The sequence below is a fragment of the Xiphophorus hellerii genome, chromosome 14 (genome assembly GCF_003331165.1).
Source record: "Xiphophorus hellerii strain 12219 chromosome 14, Xiphophorus_hellerii-4.1, whole genome shotgun sequence".
Lineage (NCBI taxonomy): Eukaryota > Metazoa > Chordata > Actinopteri > Cyprinodontiformes > Poeciliidae > Xiphophorus > Xiphophorus hellerii.
Window position 1 is genome coordinate 21,447,886 of NC_045685.1, and position 15,421 is coordinate 21,463,306.

Genomic DNA, 15,421 nt, shown 5'->3' on the forward strand with positions numbered 1-15,421 from the left:
TTCATTCATGAATTCAAAATGGACCAGAGTTCACTTAAAACAAACCAAGACAGAAGTTTTTAGGCGGGTCAGAGTTCACTTCTCTGGTCCTCATCAGAGTTTCAGTACGCATTCACACTTCCCCAAACGAACCGGACTTTATAGACAAACGGACTGGAGTTTATAGGCTGCTGGGAATGTAGCCTTAGCCTGAATATTGGTGGTAATGTTGAAGACCCTTTAACCGGACCCAAAGGGAGTTTTGTTAGTAACGCTTACTAAGACCTTCCTGTTTGTTTTTTTCCTCTTTGCTCTTTCTGTGGCCCTTTCTCAGCTCTCCACTGGGGACTTGTTAGGAGACGGATGGAGCTCCTGGTCTGTAAATAGGGAATGCCTCTGCTCACATGACTCTCCTTGAAGCGGTGCCAAAGACATGAGCAAGAGAATTAGAGGAAGTAGTGTGTAGTTGTCTAGAGAAAGTAAATATGTTGGTCTCCAAAAATTACTTCAGGGTTATTGTGAGGAACAATAACAACAACCTTGCTGCCTTTCAAACCGCTTTACTCAACGCCCTGAACGGCTGGATTTAACTGCTACACACAAGAAAGGTGTATTTATGGCACATTTTACACCGTCATTACAAAATGCCTACCATAATGGTTCTGAGAAGTTCACAAGCTTTTTTTCCACCGTGAGCTAATTCCTGTAAGTGGACTGTTCTTCATCAGTTTTATACAGCAGCAGCTTCCTCCCTCACAGAAGCAGTTAATTGGGATGGATGGTCTTTGGTGATAGAGAGAGTTACCACATCCATCATCTGCTGTGTAGCTGAGAGCGCTTCGTTTGTCTGTAGAGACCGGCTGAGAGTGAGAATGAGAGCATGGATGGCCTCTTCGGCTCACGCTCCGCTCGGCTTTTCTATGGCGATGAAGCTGCTCCTCTTGATTTCAGCTGTTAGGTTATATAATAGGTTTGAGTTTGGAGGATTTTTTAAAATAAAAAAGTTAAGTTCACTTAAGGGTAGACAATATAGCTGAAAACATAAGCATTTCATATCAGTCAATGCCTATAATTATTGATAAGTTTTTTTTGTTTTAAATATTTTAAATACAGCCAAACTGGAGGTGTCACCTTTGTGTTTTCATCCACAGTTTCCACTCCACGTCCTTGTTGTTATTTTAAAGCAGTTATAACTGGCAGTTATAAGGAGAAACCTGAAACTGCTGCTCTGGCAGTTACTCAGCAGGTTGTTGCTAGGTAACCACAGAATGAGTGCGTTGCTAGGCAACCACAGAGTGAGTGAGTTGATTCCACCAACCTAGCTTAGCTAGTAGCCATGAGAGATTGAGGAGCTAAAGTCTTTCCTCTGCCTACATCTCCCAGAATGCTGTGCAGTTCTGGAACAAAGTTAATATTGATCACATCTCTATCGCGATATATGTTGTTATTGATACACATTTGATTATAAAATGTTTATTTCAGTCAGCAGAGACTTGGAACTTGACTTGACTTTTGGAATATATGACTTGTAAACATTTCTAGAAAGTATAAAGATGTTTTCACGTAAACACAGCCGAACAATGGGGATCTCACAGTGGTTGGCGTTTCACTCTGATTTAGGCCAACTTTTCGCTTGCTGGTTGTTTCTGGCGCCCCCTTTTGGCAAGGTCAGGTAATAGCATAAATGTTTTTTATAAAAATGTTTAGAAAGGTGGGATTTTGTTTGTTTGCTTTAGTGCATTTAGGCTGATAGATGAAAGAAAATAACCAAACTGAGAATGTTAAGACAGCAATGGAGTATTAGGGCCTTGGTAGATAGTAAAAAAGGACATTTCTGCCAAAAAACTCAACAATTTTAAGTGTAATGTCAGAAATTTGGAAATTTTATTAGTGTCAAAATTAGATTTTTTGAAACTAACAAAATTTTCAAGTTTTTCTAAAATAATTCTCAGTCTAATCTCAAAATTTCTGATTATCTTTCTAGCAAACTTTCAACTTTTCAAAATCAGAAATTTCCAAGTTTTTTCTACAGATTTTCTGAGATTAATCAAAACTTTTTGAGTTTTTTGACAGAAATGTAATCCTGCTTTCTATGTGTCTCAAATTGCCGTGATACTCCGTCGTATGAGATTAAATTTTTATGAAATTTATTCAGCTGTCACAACACACCAAGTACCATATAAGTAAAAACAGAAATCAGTATTTTTCATATATTTACCTCCAGTTATTTGCATATAAACGTATTTATAGATGTTAATGCCTCTGCAGCAGATCCTGTTTCATTCTCAACCAGCTGCTTTTGACAGCTGCTAAACTGGCAATTAGTTGGTTTCCTTCAATAGCGTCTTTTCTCAGAACAACCCGACACACACACACGCCCACACACACACACACACACACTCTCTCTGCGCGGTCAGACCTCCCGCTCCTCGTCCTCTGACCTTCCTCACCGGCTCTTTGGATGGGAGAAACGCCGGCTCCTTTCCTCTGACTCAGCACTCTTGTTTCCTGTCCTGCCGTCCGTATTTCTTCCTCTCTTCTTCCTTCCTTTTTTTCTTGTTTTTTTTCCTGCTCTTTCTGCTGTGTGGTGATGTAAGTGTGAGGAAGATGGAGGGGCGAAGTTAGAGAAAGATGAAGAGGGAGGGAGGTTTGGAAAATCCTCAAACACACGGCGAGGGTCAGGCGGGCAAGGTGAGAACCAGAGGACATCCCTCCATCCCTCCTTCGTCTCTCCTCTTCCTCCCCCTGCAGCTGTTCTCATTATAAGTGTGTGTGATTTCTGTGTGTTTTCTGTCGACTCGTTTTCCTCAGTGTGTGTTTGTGTTTCAGGCTCAGATCTCGTTTATTATTCTGTCTGCTCCTGACAGACGCAGCATTACTCCAGTTTCTCCGTGTCATCCAACCAAACCAAATGTCAGAGGTCACAGCAGACCAAACACCTCTCTCTCTCTCTCTCTCTCTTTCTCTCTCTCTTTTCTCTTCTTCTCTCTGTTTCTGCTTGAGATGTGAAATTATTGCATTTTCCTCGTCAGCAACTCAAAGTTGCTCATCAGGGTTTTGAGTTCAGAAAAATCTGACGGTTGGATTTACATTCAGTTTATTTTCTGATTTATTAAGAGTAATTGTGTCACTTTTTTTATTTTTGTGTGCAAACTGATTACAGCAACTGAAAAATTTAAATATGATGATTTTTTTTCTGTTTTTATTTAATTTAGTTAGTTTTCCTTTCATGGTTTATTTGTGGTTTAATTTGGATTATTTTGTGTTCTATTTTGTTTCTGTTTAACACATTCTGTTTTTTACTTGATTTTTATTTAGAACTTTTTTGTTTGTTTTGTGTATTTTCTCTCATTTTTAAAATGGTTTCTTTTTTATTGTTTTTGGTTTGTTTCACTTCAGTTTTATTTAGTTTAGTTTAGTTTAGTTTTCTCACTATTTGTTTTTATTAATCTGATTTTTTTTCTTTGCTTTTTGTCTGAAATGAGTTTTGAGATGTTTTTATATTTATTTTTGTTTTGTTCTTTACCTATTTTCTTTTGCTTAATTTAGAATTTTTGATTCATTTTTATCATTTATTCATTATTCATCATTATTTTTATTTAGTTTACTTTTAGCTTAATCTTATTTTACATTTTTATTAGTTTTAATTTTTTTTTAAACTTAATTTATTTTATTTCTAAACTAAATACATTTTTTGTTTTTTTCCCCATATTTAGTCAATAGGAGTTATAAAGTAGCATCATGTTCATTTCTGAACAAAATAAAAATAAAAAAAATTCTACTTTGATTTTAGAGACTTCATTTTTTTATAACTCTTTAGATTTTCTTGTTCTGTTTACTTTCCACCAAAGTTTTGGGAAAACTGTTAATTTTATGTTCAGAAATCATCTTCCTGAACCTCTTATCTTATAAGAAAGCATTAAAGTCTCATTAATTTGATATTTTTATGATATAAATCACTACTTGTTATTTTTACGTAAGTTTTAAACTTTTTGAGTTTTGTTTCCTCTGCTGCAGCCTCAGTGAAAACGACGCGTCTCTTTTCCTCAAACGTCTCGTCTTGATCGTTTTTTCTCCGACTGAGACGGAAAAAGTGACGCATAAAGCCGAGGCAGACGTTTTGAAAGTTAAACTAAACGACTTCAAAAGGCAGCGAATGTCGACGTTTTTCATCTTTTGCTTCAAAGCTTTTCAGGATTTGATGATCAACTTGCAGCAGTGATGATGAAGCAGATTGCTTTAGTCCGGGTTTTCTTTTTTTTAATAAACAATAATGGTGCCTTTCTTCAGAGAATTGATTTTCAGCCCCCTGTGATGCTTCCTCAATTAAAGTTGTTTTTCTGCTCATTTGCTCAGATAATAATCAGCTGCGCTGATGTTTTGTGAGGCCAACCTTCGCCGTTGTCTGATTCTCATCCTGCTGACCGCAGCGTCGCTCACTTCCTGAAATGATCGCGTTTGTTTCGGCTAAAATCCTGCACACCATTCTGAAGCTTTGTGGTTTATTCTTCAGATTTCTGCATTATTTAAGCAATTTGTGTCATGTAGAAGCATTTGATGCAGAGTTTCTACTGCTGGTAAGAGGATAACTTTTTATTTTTTTAACTGAAACAATTATTGAAATAATCTTCAACAAATTTAGTAATCCATTTATCTGGAGTATACAAACACAAAAAGAGCCATTTGGTAAAAGAACAACACACCTAAAAATTACATATTTAGTTTGTAAAAATCTCCTTGTGAGCTTTTTTAACAAAACAAACAAAACTCTGGCCATGTGAGAAACAAAGCTATGTCCATTTTAATGTTTCTTTTTATTGACCATTTCACTTCTTATATCGTTTAGAAAAGCCCATCTAAATTAGCTTATGCTATAAACATGGCTTGGCTTATAGCATAAACTAAATTATCTTATAGCTTATAATTTAGCTGCAAAAATCCAAAAATATGTGGCTTATAGCTAAATCAACTTGCAGCATAAGCTAGTGAATAAGCACTGCAGTTTTATTCTATTTGTCGATGGTTATGTGTGTCTGGCCCATCAATTAAGCCTAATAAATAATAATCCAATTATTACTCAGTTAATAGTCAACAGATTAGTCCTGCTATATTGAATTTTAGGCAATAAAACGCTTATTTTCTTACTTATTATATTTATGGTAAATTCCTGTTAAAGCAAAGAGACTAAATGATGGAAAGTAGCAATGTATGTGAATATTAGCCTGTGAGTCCCAACTTGGTACAACGTTACCTGAAATTAGCTTTAGTTTTAGATGAGAAACCTGGAAGTCCAGGAAAACAACCTGAAAGTCCAGGAAAACAACCTGGAAGTCCAGGAAAACAACCTGTTGCCCAAAACTAACCTGAAAGTTTTAGAAAGCGTCCAGAAAGAGTTAAAAACCCTGTTATTTAAAACGTGCAGGCAGTTTTGAACTGATGTCATCCACTGTGCTGAAGTTTTGGTGCCACAGGAAATGCTTTGGCTCGGTTGGATTGTGAGGAGAGCAGACAGCAGGTCATGACATCAGGCTGAGGATGTGATGTCATAGACAGGCAGCCGGCGGCCTTGAGCGTCTGAAGCCAGATTTATCCCTCGGATCTTCGATGACATGATTAATCTCAATCAAAGAGCAGCTCAGGAAAACTCTTAACTTCACTGAACAGGGTTTTATGAGAAAGATGGATTTGAAAAGAAATGTTTATAAAAACGAATATCTCCGCTATGTTGTTTTAATAAAAATATGTCAAAGTTCTCAGTCACATGAACCTGTAAATATTCCAAAAAAAGGTTTTTCTCATCTTCTCTCCAACTTCCTGAGATCCGTTTAGCACCGAGCAGTGATCTAAACCAAACAAGCTGAGCAACAATATCTGGTCATGTAAAATGTCTGGATGATTGGCTGAGTTTTGAAGTAACTATTTACTGAATTACATTTACTTGAGTAACTTTTTTGTACTTTTAGGAGTATTTTTACTTTTTACTTGAGTGATTTTATTCTGAAGTATTTCTACTCCTACTTGAGTGAAACTTCTGGATTTTCTACCCACTGAATGAAAAACAAACATGACTTAACAAAAAATTCACCAGAAACAGACGCACACCTGCACTTTGTGTTAAACTTTCATCAGTTTTTTACTAAAATAAACTGATTAGGAAAAATTTCATCTCTTCTGATTTTGTTATGTTTTGTTACTTATATGAATTATTGTCATTTTGGTCCTAAAAATACCAAAGTTTTAACTTAACGTTATGTTTTAGTCCGTCTGATGATGTAATTTGTAAATATTAAATGGTTGATAATTTGATCAGTTACTCAGTACTTTTTACCAAATACTTTTTTTAATTTTACTTGAGTAATTTCTTTTATGGCTACTTTTTACTTTTACTCTCGCAAAAATACGTTGAAGTATTTCTACTCTGACTTGAGTACAATACTTGGTGACTCTACCCACTTCTGTAAATACATAAATATTCACATAACAATATGTTGCTAAATGTAACTCGGCGTTTTCAGACGTCACAAGTTGAGGGATGATATTTGGTTCTGTGAAGTTTCTGGATCAACCTGTTTGTTCACTCTGTCACCATAAACGCCTGGTCCAGTTTTTGTTTTTCATTCCGATGCTTATTGACCGTTGGCAGAGATCTCACGTGGAATCAATCCCCGCTCAGTGGATTGGGCGGCTGCTTGTTCAGCGGCGCTGAATGATCTCATCCGGCGAAAATAAGACGAGGAGTCCGTTTGTGTCGCCACCGGAGACTAATCCGCTCTGCGTCTGGTTCGCCCCGCTCGTCTCTCATGTCGTTTTCCCGCCGTTTTATGGTTCTTTTCTTCCCCTCCTCCTCCTGTTTCTGTGCGGCCTGTCTGTGGGCGTGAGTGATGAGGGACGGAGAGGGTCCATCCGTCACCGCGGATGCTGCGCGTGTCGGTGTGTGAGTGTGTGTCATCTGGCGCTGGGTGGCCTCCCACTGATGTACGGGGGATCCGTCATGTCTTTCTGTCACAACAGCAGACATGCATGAGCGGACGTACACACCCCGAATCACGCACACACACACACACACACACCCACACACCTACTTAAACACACACAAAATCTGGCTGCTTAAACTGTCTCTCACTTTGCCTCCTAATTTAATTAACCAGTGTTTGATTAAGCTATTATTTAACATTTTCCATTTACCTCAGTTCTCTTTCTCTCTCTCTCAGTTTTAGTATAATTAAAGCTGACATTGTTATGTAAAGCTAATTATTTAAATAAGGCAATCCTAAAGGATATAATTTCAGTTGGAATAAAAACAAATATCGGTTTTTACAGCAGCTCTTAATACTTTTCTTCCTGTTGATGTATCTGTACAAAATCTTCTTACCAAGTAATTTCGGTCAAATTTCCAGAGAAAACATTGCAGCGGGGATGTGTATTTAAAACTAATTATTTAAAAAAGGCAACACAACAGGTAGTGTTAGTTGAAACAAGAGCTCAAAGAAAGACAAACGATCATTTTGTATAGTTGCCCTTAATACTTTTCTGCCTGTCGATGTATCTGTCTGTTGTCTCTTGGTTTGAAGTCAAGCTAAAAGCTAGCCTAAATCAAGCTAACAGCTGTGTATCGTGCTAACAGATATTGGATTTCATAGTAGGTATGTTACACACACAGAGTATTTAGGAATAATGAAGCATCTGGTGTTGATTTGTTGATGGGGGGGCCCAATGAAAATCTGCTTTGGGCTCCAAAGAGGCTTGGACCGGCCCTGGTCTGTGGCACTTTGTCATATGAGACATTTTAGCTTAAGTTTAACTAAACTTTGAGTTTAAAATGTTTAAAAATGTTCAAATGGACTTTAAAAACAACTGTAGTTTAGATTATGTCTTGTGTCTTGAGTTGTTTTAGATACAAATAGAGATTTTCAGAGGAAAAAAATAGACTTACTTCTTGTTTTGAGCGCCCCCTGCTGGCCACCGGAGGAACTGCACCATTGATAATAATGTCTGGGTTGTTTAGCAGGAGGAGAAAGAAGGACAGGCAGAAGATGGAGGATCAAACTAGTTTGGAGGTCAGGATGTAAACGTGAGAGGACAGTGGACCGCCTGTCCTCTGAGACAAACAGGAAGTGACCTGTCAAAGCACTTCCTGTTGTCTGCCAGAGTCGTCTGTGCAGACAGATGTGCATCTGTCTCCTGTGAGCCTGCGGTGAGAATAATGTGTGCAAACGAGACCTAATAGTGTGTTATCCCATTAAGCTTCACAGCGGCTGACACGATGAGTCAAACTTTCAAAGCTGCTGGAATAAAAGAAAATTTTCAAAATAGTTTTACGCAGTGAGTTAGGAAACTTTCATTGATTCATATATAAAATCAATTATTTTAGTTTATTTCTGTGTTTGTTGCTGTTTTTCTTTTTCCATGCTGTTTATTTTTGATCAGGTTTAGATTATTATTATTATTATTTAAAAGAGCTTGTTTTTAATAATAATTTATAAATATGAATATATATTTTAGGTGGGTTTGCTTTAAGAAGCGCAGATTTTTAAAAAAATTTTATTTAAGGATCCATTTTTTAGGTCCGGCCAAGTTTTCTTTTACTCCCGACTTTCAAGGGGAAAGTAATAAAAATCTTTAAGATTAGAATATTTTTAAAATGTTTTTCCCTTGAGGAGCATTTTGTCCCTGAATAAAAACAAATGTGACCTCAAAATTTGACCCACTGTGTTTTTCTATAAAGCATTTCTAAATATAAATATGTATTTCTTTCAACCAACAGAGTTGAAAAGATGTTTTTTTATTATTATTTTTTTTATCTCTATTTTTATTTGGCTTATATTTCAAGGGCAAGTTAAAATTAATTATAAAGTATATTTTTTCTTCTCATTCAACACAGGAAAAAAAAATTATTTGCCTAAGCAAAAGAAAACAATATTTTTCTCTGATATCCAAAAGTCACAAATTATTGCAAGAAAAAAAGTTTCAGATATTTTTAGACTAATTTTTAAAAAATTTCAAGAAAAAAGAAGAACTTTTCTTGTGTAAAAGAAAAATGCTAGAAATTTTGAAAATTAATGTTTTTTTTTTTTAAAAATTAGAAATGTTTTAAATTTAAAAATGTTCAACTTTTGTAGCTCAGAAATGAAATTGTTTTTTCTAAAAAATTTCTTAATCTCCAAATTTCAGAGATTTTTGGCAGAAATTTGCTCCTTTTTTCAGCGATTTGTGGAGTTCATAGAGGACTGACCTTTAAACGGATTGTTCCACCTCTTTTCCTTCTTTCCTCTTCCGTTCATTCAACAAATTGAATTTTTTGAGTGCAGTTGGGTCAGGATCTGATGAATGCTCTGGTTTCCCACACAGCAAACGCACCACAGATATTCAGTTTAATTAACCGGATCAATCACTTAATGATCCAGGTAGTTCTTCAGATCGTGTGCAAGATATTGATCAGGCTTTCCGCTCTGCACACCCACAGACAGTAATAGTAATCTGATTACACTTTCCCACTCCATTTGCTGTAGTGGAGTTAAAGTAATGAGTGACAGAGAAACTAATGGATGTGTAATTAAAGAGCGATGTAATTGTTTATGTGCTGTAAGTGTTGTGGACGGACAGAGGGACACAGAAAAGAGATAGAAATCAGAAAGATGGAGGGAGAGAGAGAAAGCAAACTCCTTGTTCAGGCGGTTTTTCCGTCACATCAAGGCTCCAAATCAATCCTGCAAATTGGTTTGTTCCCCGACAAGGTCACCAAATGACGGGGAAACGGAGGGAACGCGCTGGACAAGGAGAGGCGGAATAAAAGATGGAATAAGTAACGAGACGGAGAGAAAGAGGGAGAGATAATTGTGCTACAGTATGACGCTCTGACAGAACACCGGGTTCACCGTTTGTTTCGTGACTAAACGGTCCTGCACATGCGCGATCGAGTTTGTTCACGCTTAGTTAGTCGATGCGCTGCGTATGATCCTGTTACCCCGTCACAATGAAATGTTTAGCTCATTTCCCCCCAGTGAAAATGTTTTATTTTTCTGCTGGGAGTTTAATTCTTTATGCTGGAACAAACATTAGACAGGGTGGTAGCCCAGGGCTGCAATTGTTTGGGGCGACCCAGACTTTATATTTGAAAAAAATAAATAAAAGTGTATTTTGCATTGTATTTTATATATCAGATGAATTGTAATAATATTTTGGGATGTTTATGAATATAAAAATTATTGAAGTATTTGAAAATTATGAAGTTATAATAATGTTTGGGGTGGCAACATGGAGCTACTGGTCAGGGGACGTATTAAACATACATGCTTAGATTCATGTGTAGACATAATTACAAAATAACAAATTAAGGCAGAAGAAACACTTTTATAAATATATAATATATGTTAGAACAGGATAAAGTCATTCTAGTGACACTATACTTATATATAGTGTTTTTTGTATCTTTTTGACCATCAAATGTCTCTAATGAAACTAACATCGGGACACCAAAGCTTGTATTCAAATAGTAATTCCCACTTTAACATAAACTGTATGAGTGTTTCTGTAGTTTGTGCATTTTTGATTATAATATGTTTGTTCTTCATTTAGTGAAGTCACTCACAGTGGGCAAAGTATCCAGAAACTTTACTCTAGTAAGAAAAATGATACTTTATAGTAAATTATGCAGTAAAGGTACATTTTTCCAAAAAGTTACTCAGGTAAATGTAACTGGTTACTACTAACCCCTGCCTATACGTTCTGCTTTGTGTGTCTTACAGGAACACTTCACGCCGGAGTGCAAGTTTAAGGAGTGCGTCTTCGAGAACTACTACGTCACATACTCGTCCATCCTGTACCGGCAGACCCAGTCGGGGCGAGCCTGGTACATCGGCATCAACCGGGACGGTCAGGTCATGAAGGGAAACCGTGTCAAGAAGACTAAGGGTGCTGCTCACTTCCTGCCCAAACTCATCGAAGGTACGAAGGACAAACGCAGTTATTTAGGGGTTTTTTGTTTGTATGTTGTTGTTTTTTTTTTTACATCTTTTTTATTTGTTTTTAGCTGCTTATGTAAGTTTTACATTATTTTAGTAATGAAAACGGATATTGTTTCTAATGTAATGGCCAGGAACCAACATTTAGTTCTCAATACTTATACATATTTATGAAAAATCACAACTGTTAGTTATTAAAACAGAGTGAATGAAGCCGGACGTTCTCTGCCAGCTAACATTCTGCCTGCTGTTATTATATCAACGTATTCAAAGTGTAACTAACCTCCCAAGTCTTCTGATACTGTGGGTTACAACAGCAAACTCGTGAAAATAAAGTAATTCATGCAGGTTTGGTGGCAGAAAAGTAAGCTGGCGAAAATTACAATGAGAAAAAGTCGAATAACAAACTTTAATTTCGTCCAATCAGGTGTGAGAATTTGAGGAACTCTTTGTTTTTTGCTTGTCCAATCAGGTGAACCTGTTGAGAAACGCCCACCTGAAAATGTTCACCAAAGTGGGCGTGGCCAAGAGAAACGGAGGGGCGTGGCCAAATGTGGTGATGAAAGGAGCTGTAGTCAGGACGAGCTTAGAAACTTTGTCGTTGTATTTAGCAACTTTTCAGACCCATCTGGCAACTGTTTTATTTTTAAAAAATCAACTGGTGACATAAAGATTTTAAACAAACGGGAGAATTCAACTGCTTAGGCACCGTTTGACCCAAAATATTGTGCAATTAAATAACATTACATAAAATGTCAAAATTACACAGAATGACAGAACCCTAAATAACCTGTGTAGACAGTTTATCAGCAAAACAAGTTTGAATGTATTGCAGATCTTTTCCAGGAAACCAACCAGTTCACCAGATCTCTGCCAGAATGTTGTTGATGGCTTGGAAAACACTGAAAACGATTCTGACTGGTCTAAATGGAACCAAACTGTGCAGTTCAATCAACAAATAAAGAGGTCTAACAAGGTTTTGTTCGAACCTTTTCAGTTTTGACGAGCTTCCTGTCTGTATGTTTTCCCCACTCAGTGGCGATGTACAGGGAGCCGTCCTTACACGACGTCGCCGAACAGAGTCCGCCCAGAAAAACGCCGAAGACCTCCAGTGACTCACCCGTGCTTAACAACGGCAAGAAAGAAGCTCAGTCCAAAACCAAAACCTCCTCCTCCTAGCACCGAGAGACGCGGCGCAGAGGACAGGCTGGACGACGCCGGGCGGCGCTCACCAGCGGACAGCAAACCTTGACTCGGGATGTGGACCTGAAACGTCCGGGTGTTCAAAGGTCCATGCAGGGGGATGCTGGGAAAGGGGAAGACCCCTTTTGTCTTCTACCACACCAGCCCTCCACCTTCTTGCCCTCAACGGTCATCTGAACCTGGGGTGTAATAGCAATAACTCAGTGTAGAGCTGAACAGTGGCCTAGTGTTTTAAAGCATGTCACCACAGCCTGTCTCACCAGCTGGAAGGACGCCCTCCAGCCGTCACGCCAGCGAGAAACCCTCCGGTCAACCAAATATCCCAGCAAGGTCTTCCTGGTTCCACCGCGACGGGTGCAACGAGAAAATCTGTCCCCCCGCAGCACATTCTTCACAAATGGGTTTTTATCTCCCTGCAGGGTTTTCTGCTAATGTTAGCTTGACACAAAGCCATGTTAATGTGAGGCTGTCACACTGTTTCAGTTCTGCGGCCATCTGCTGCGTCCACATCTTCTGTTTGCGTCAGCAACTTTCAAAGATGGCCTGAAGTCTCGTCAGGCGAGTGTGTGTGAATGTCTGTGAGGGGGCGTGTGTGTGTGTGTGTGTGTATGTATATATCGCAGTGTTTTCTGTTCTTTTTCACTCACCTTTGGCACAATTTGATTAGTTTGTGACATGGACTCAATTTTCCACTCTGCGGCACAATAAAACTCCCTCCCGTCCCTCTGGCTCTGCTAATGGAGTCAGAGGCTGATCAGAATCTTTCGACCCTTAAACAAGCAGCCAATCACTCCCTCGACACACTCCGTAACCACACACACACACACACACACACTCATATGTATTCTGTTGTACTTACAGATGAAAATGATCTCATGACCATTACGATGACATGCATTCACTCAGTGGCAGCAGGTGTGAGGTGATGGAAGACATAATGAGTCGTAATGGAGCCGTTGTGATTGCATTGCAATGGCGTTTCTTTTGCACAAACCCTCCAGGGCAACATAGCATCTGCATGTCATTGCTGCCAAACTAAATATGCTGATTTTTTATTTTTTTACGAATCTAAACTGCGCTACAAACGCGTGTTGAGCTGCATATGCAGATTATCGAACACACTGTCAAAAGGTCAAGCATTTTGTTGACCATGCTCACGTTACTGAGCATGTTGGAGTCGGTTCAACTCCAGTTTTATGGATATTTAAGCCCCACATCGGTCAGTTAGCGTCCATGAGAACGAGATGCTGATGTTTGATTATGTTGGTGATGAGAAAAATGGCAATTCATGCAGCTATGCAGACGGTTTCTTTTTATTGAATAGTTTAAGTTTAAGACAGAAACATCAAGCGTAAATAATTTGATTAGAGAAGTGAGTTGTTATTGTTTTAGCGTCTATTAGCAGTAGAGAACAGACAAAAATCAAGGTGAAAATTAGCAATGGGGAGTCAAAGAAACTCATTTAAGCAACGGCTCCCAAAACTCAAGCTAATAATTATTTAAATATAAGCTAATGGACACCCCAAGTCAAGCTAATAGCTAGGCAGTTGAGCTAGCAACTTTTTGACCTAACCGCTGTTTGGAGTTAGCCCAGCTGCATAGAGACATAACCTCACAATTACCGAATAAGAAAGCTTATTGCTACTCAAAGCTGAGCTAACAGCAACCTGAATTTATAGCTACTCAGAGTCAAGCTAATAGGTCAGAGTTGAGCTAACAGCTATCCAGAACCAAATTTCTCAGAACCAAGCTAACGATTTTTCAGAGTTGAGCTAGCAGTCACTCATAGTAAAGCTAATAGCTCCTCGTCAAGATAACAACTATCCAGAGTCAAACCAACAATTTTCCAGGGCCAAGTTAATAACTACTCGGAGTTAGCAGTCACTCCAAGTTTAGCTACCATTTATTCAGAGTCAAGCTAGCAGCTCCTAGTCAAGTGAACAGCTATCCATAACCAAACCTACTATTTTCTAACGCTGAGCTAACAGCTACTCATAGTTGAGTCAATAGCTACTCACAGTCAAGATAACGGCTTAGAGTCAAACTAACAGCTACTCATAATTGAGCTAGCAGCTACCTAAAGTCAAATTTGCATTTACTCAAAGTTAATGCTACATTTACAACATGGTGCAGTTCGGTTTGTAAACGACCTCCAGGGGAAACGAGCCATTAGATTCAAGCTAGCATTTACTCTCAGACTCAAACTAGCTGCTCAAAGTCAAGGTGAGCTAACAGCTAACCAGAGTTACGCTAACATCTACGTAGAGTGAAGCTAACAGCTGCTCAGAGTTTAGAAGTTGTCTAGCAGCCACTTAAAGTGGCACTAGCGACTAATTACAATCATTCTAATAATTGTCCAAAACAGAGCCTGTTGGAAGAAATATTTTCCAACTTTGAAACCCATTGTCACTCTAATTGAGCAAGTTCTCTCTAATATTTTATTATTTATCCAAAGTTAAGAACCAAAATTCCTTTCTGCCTCCACATTCAAGGTAACTCAATTATTTTCCTAACTTCGGTTCATGTAGATAAATTTAAGGGCTGGATCATGTGCATGAACCGCAAGGGACGGCAGTGACTTTCTTTTTTATGGTCTTATTACGTTTTTATTGTCATCAACACAGATAAAGAAGTCATTTTTTTAGCCTTCTAGTTTTACAGTGTGGTAATAATGTTCAAGGTGATATTTCACCTATGCGGACTTCCATATGTGTTGAAACAGGTCAACGTTCCCACAAACTTTACTCTGAATGACCTCCATGTTTACCGGCATTTAAACATTATTAACGAAATTTAAAACTTAAATCTAAACTGTTTATTATTTTACAACAAAATAAATAGATGTCATCAAATGGGATGATGGGAACTGGAGACATAATTAAATAATTTTTCTACATTAAACTTTCTTGGTACAATTTGATCAAAAGAGTAATTGTTTATAGCATAAAAGTAATGTATTATAGGAAATGAGTGGAAGTAAAGCAACGCAACGTAGAAGATGTGGGTGAAGAAAAATGGATTGTTTAAAGGAGGCAAAAGGACATTTTAGAGAGGGCAATTAGTGTTGATAAGCAGAACAAAAAGAGATTGAAGAGGGAATTACTGCACTGGACGGACGCTCTTTTTTGCACGTTTCTCCTTCCATGCATAATCTTTTGCTCCCTTGAACCTGTAGTTGTAAATAATAATAAGTGATAACCAAATCTGGCAAAGCGTTGAGCAAAGTAATCTGCTACCTGGGAGATAAAGCTTTCCAGAGGAAATCGAAAATAGTTAGG

The 15,421-nt window shown here is 37.9% G+C and overlaps 1 protein-coding gene across 1 annotated transcript in view; it reads left to right on the top strand.

The window, feature by feature from the left end:
* Positions 1-13,508, top strand: part of fgf11a (fibroblast growth factor 11a) — a 75,120-nt gene extending 61,612 nt beyond the window's left edge. The window contains exons 5-6 of the mRNA XM_032584119.1: positions 10,725-10,923; positions 11,977-13,508. Coding sequence (XP_032440010.1) covers positions 10,725-10,923; positions 11,977-12,119 — 342 coding nt within the window. The 3' untranslated portion in view covers positions 12,120-13,508. The remainder of the gene's footprint in view (positions 1-10,724; positions 10,924-11,976) is intronic.
* The last annotated feature ends 1,913 nt before the right edge of the window (positions 13,509-15,421 follow it).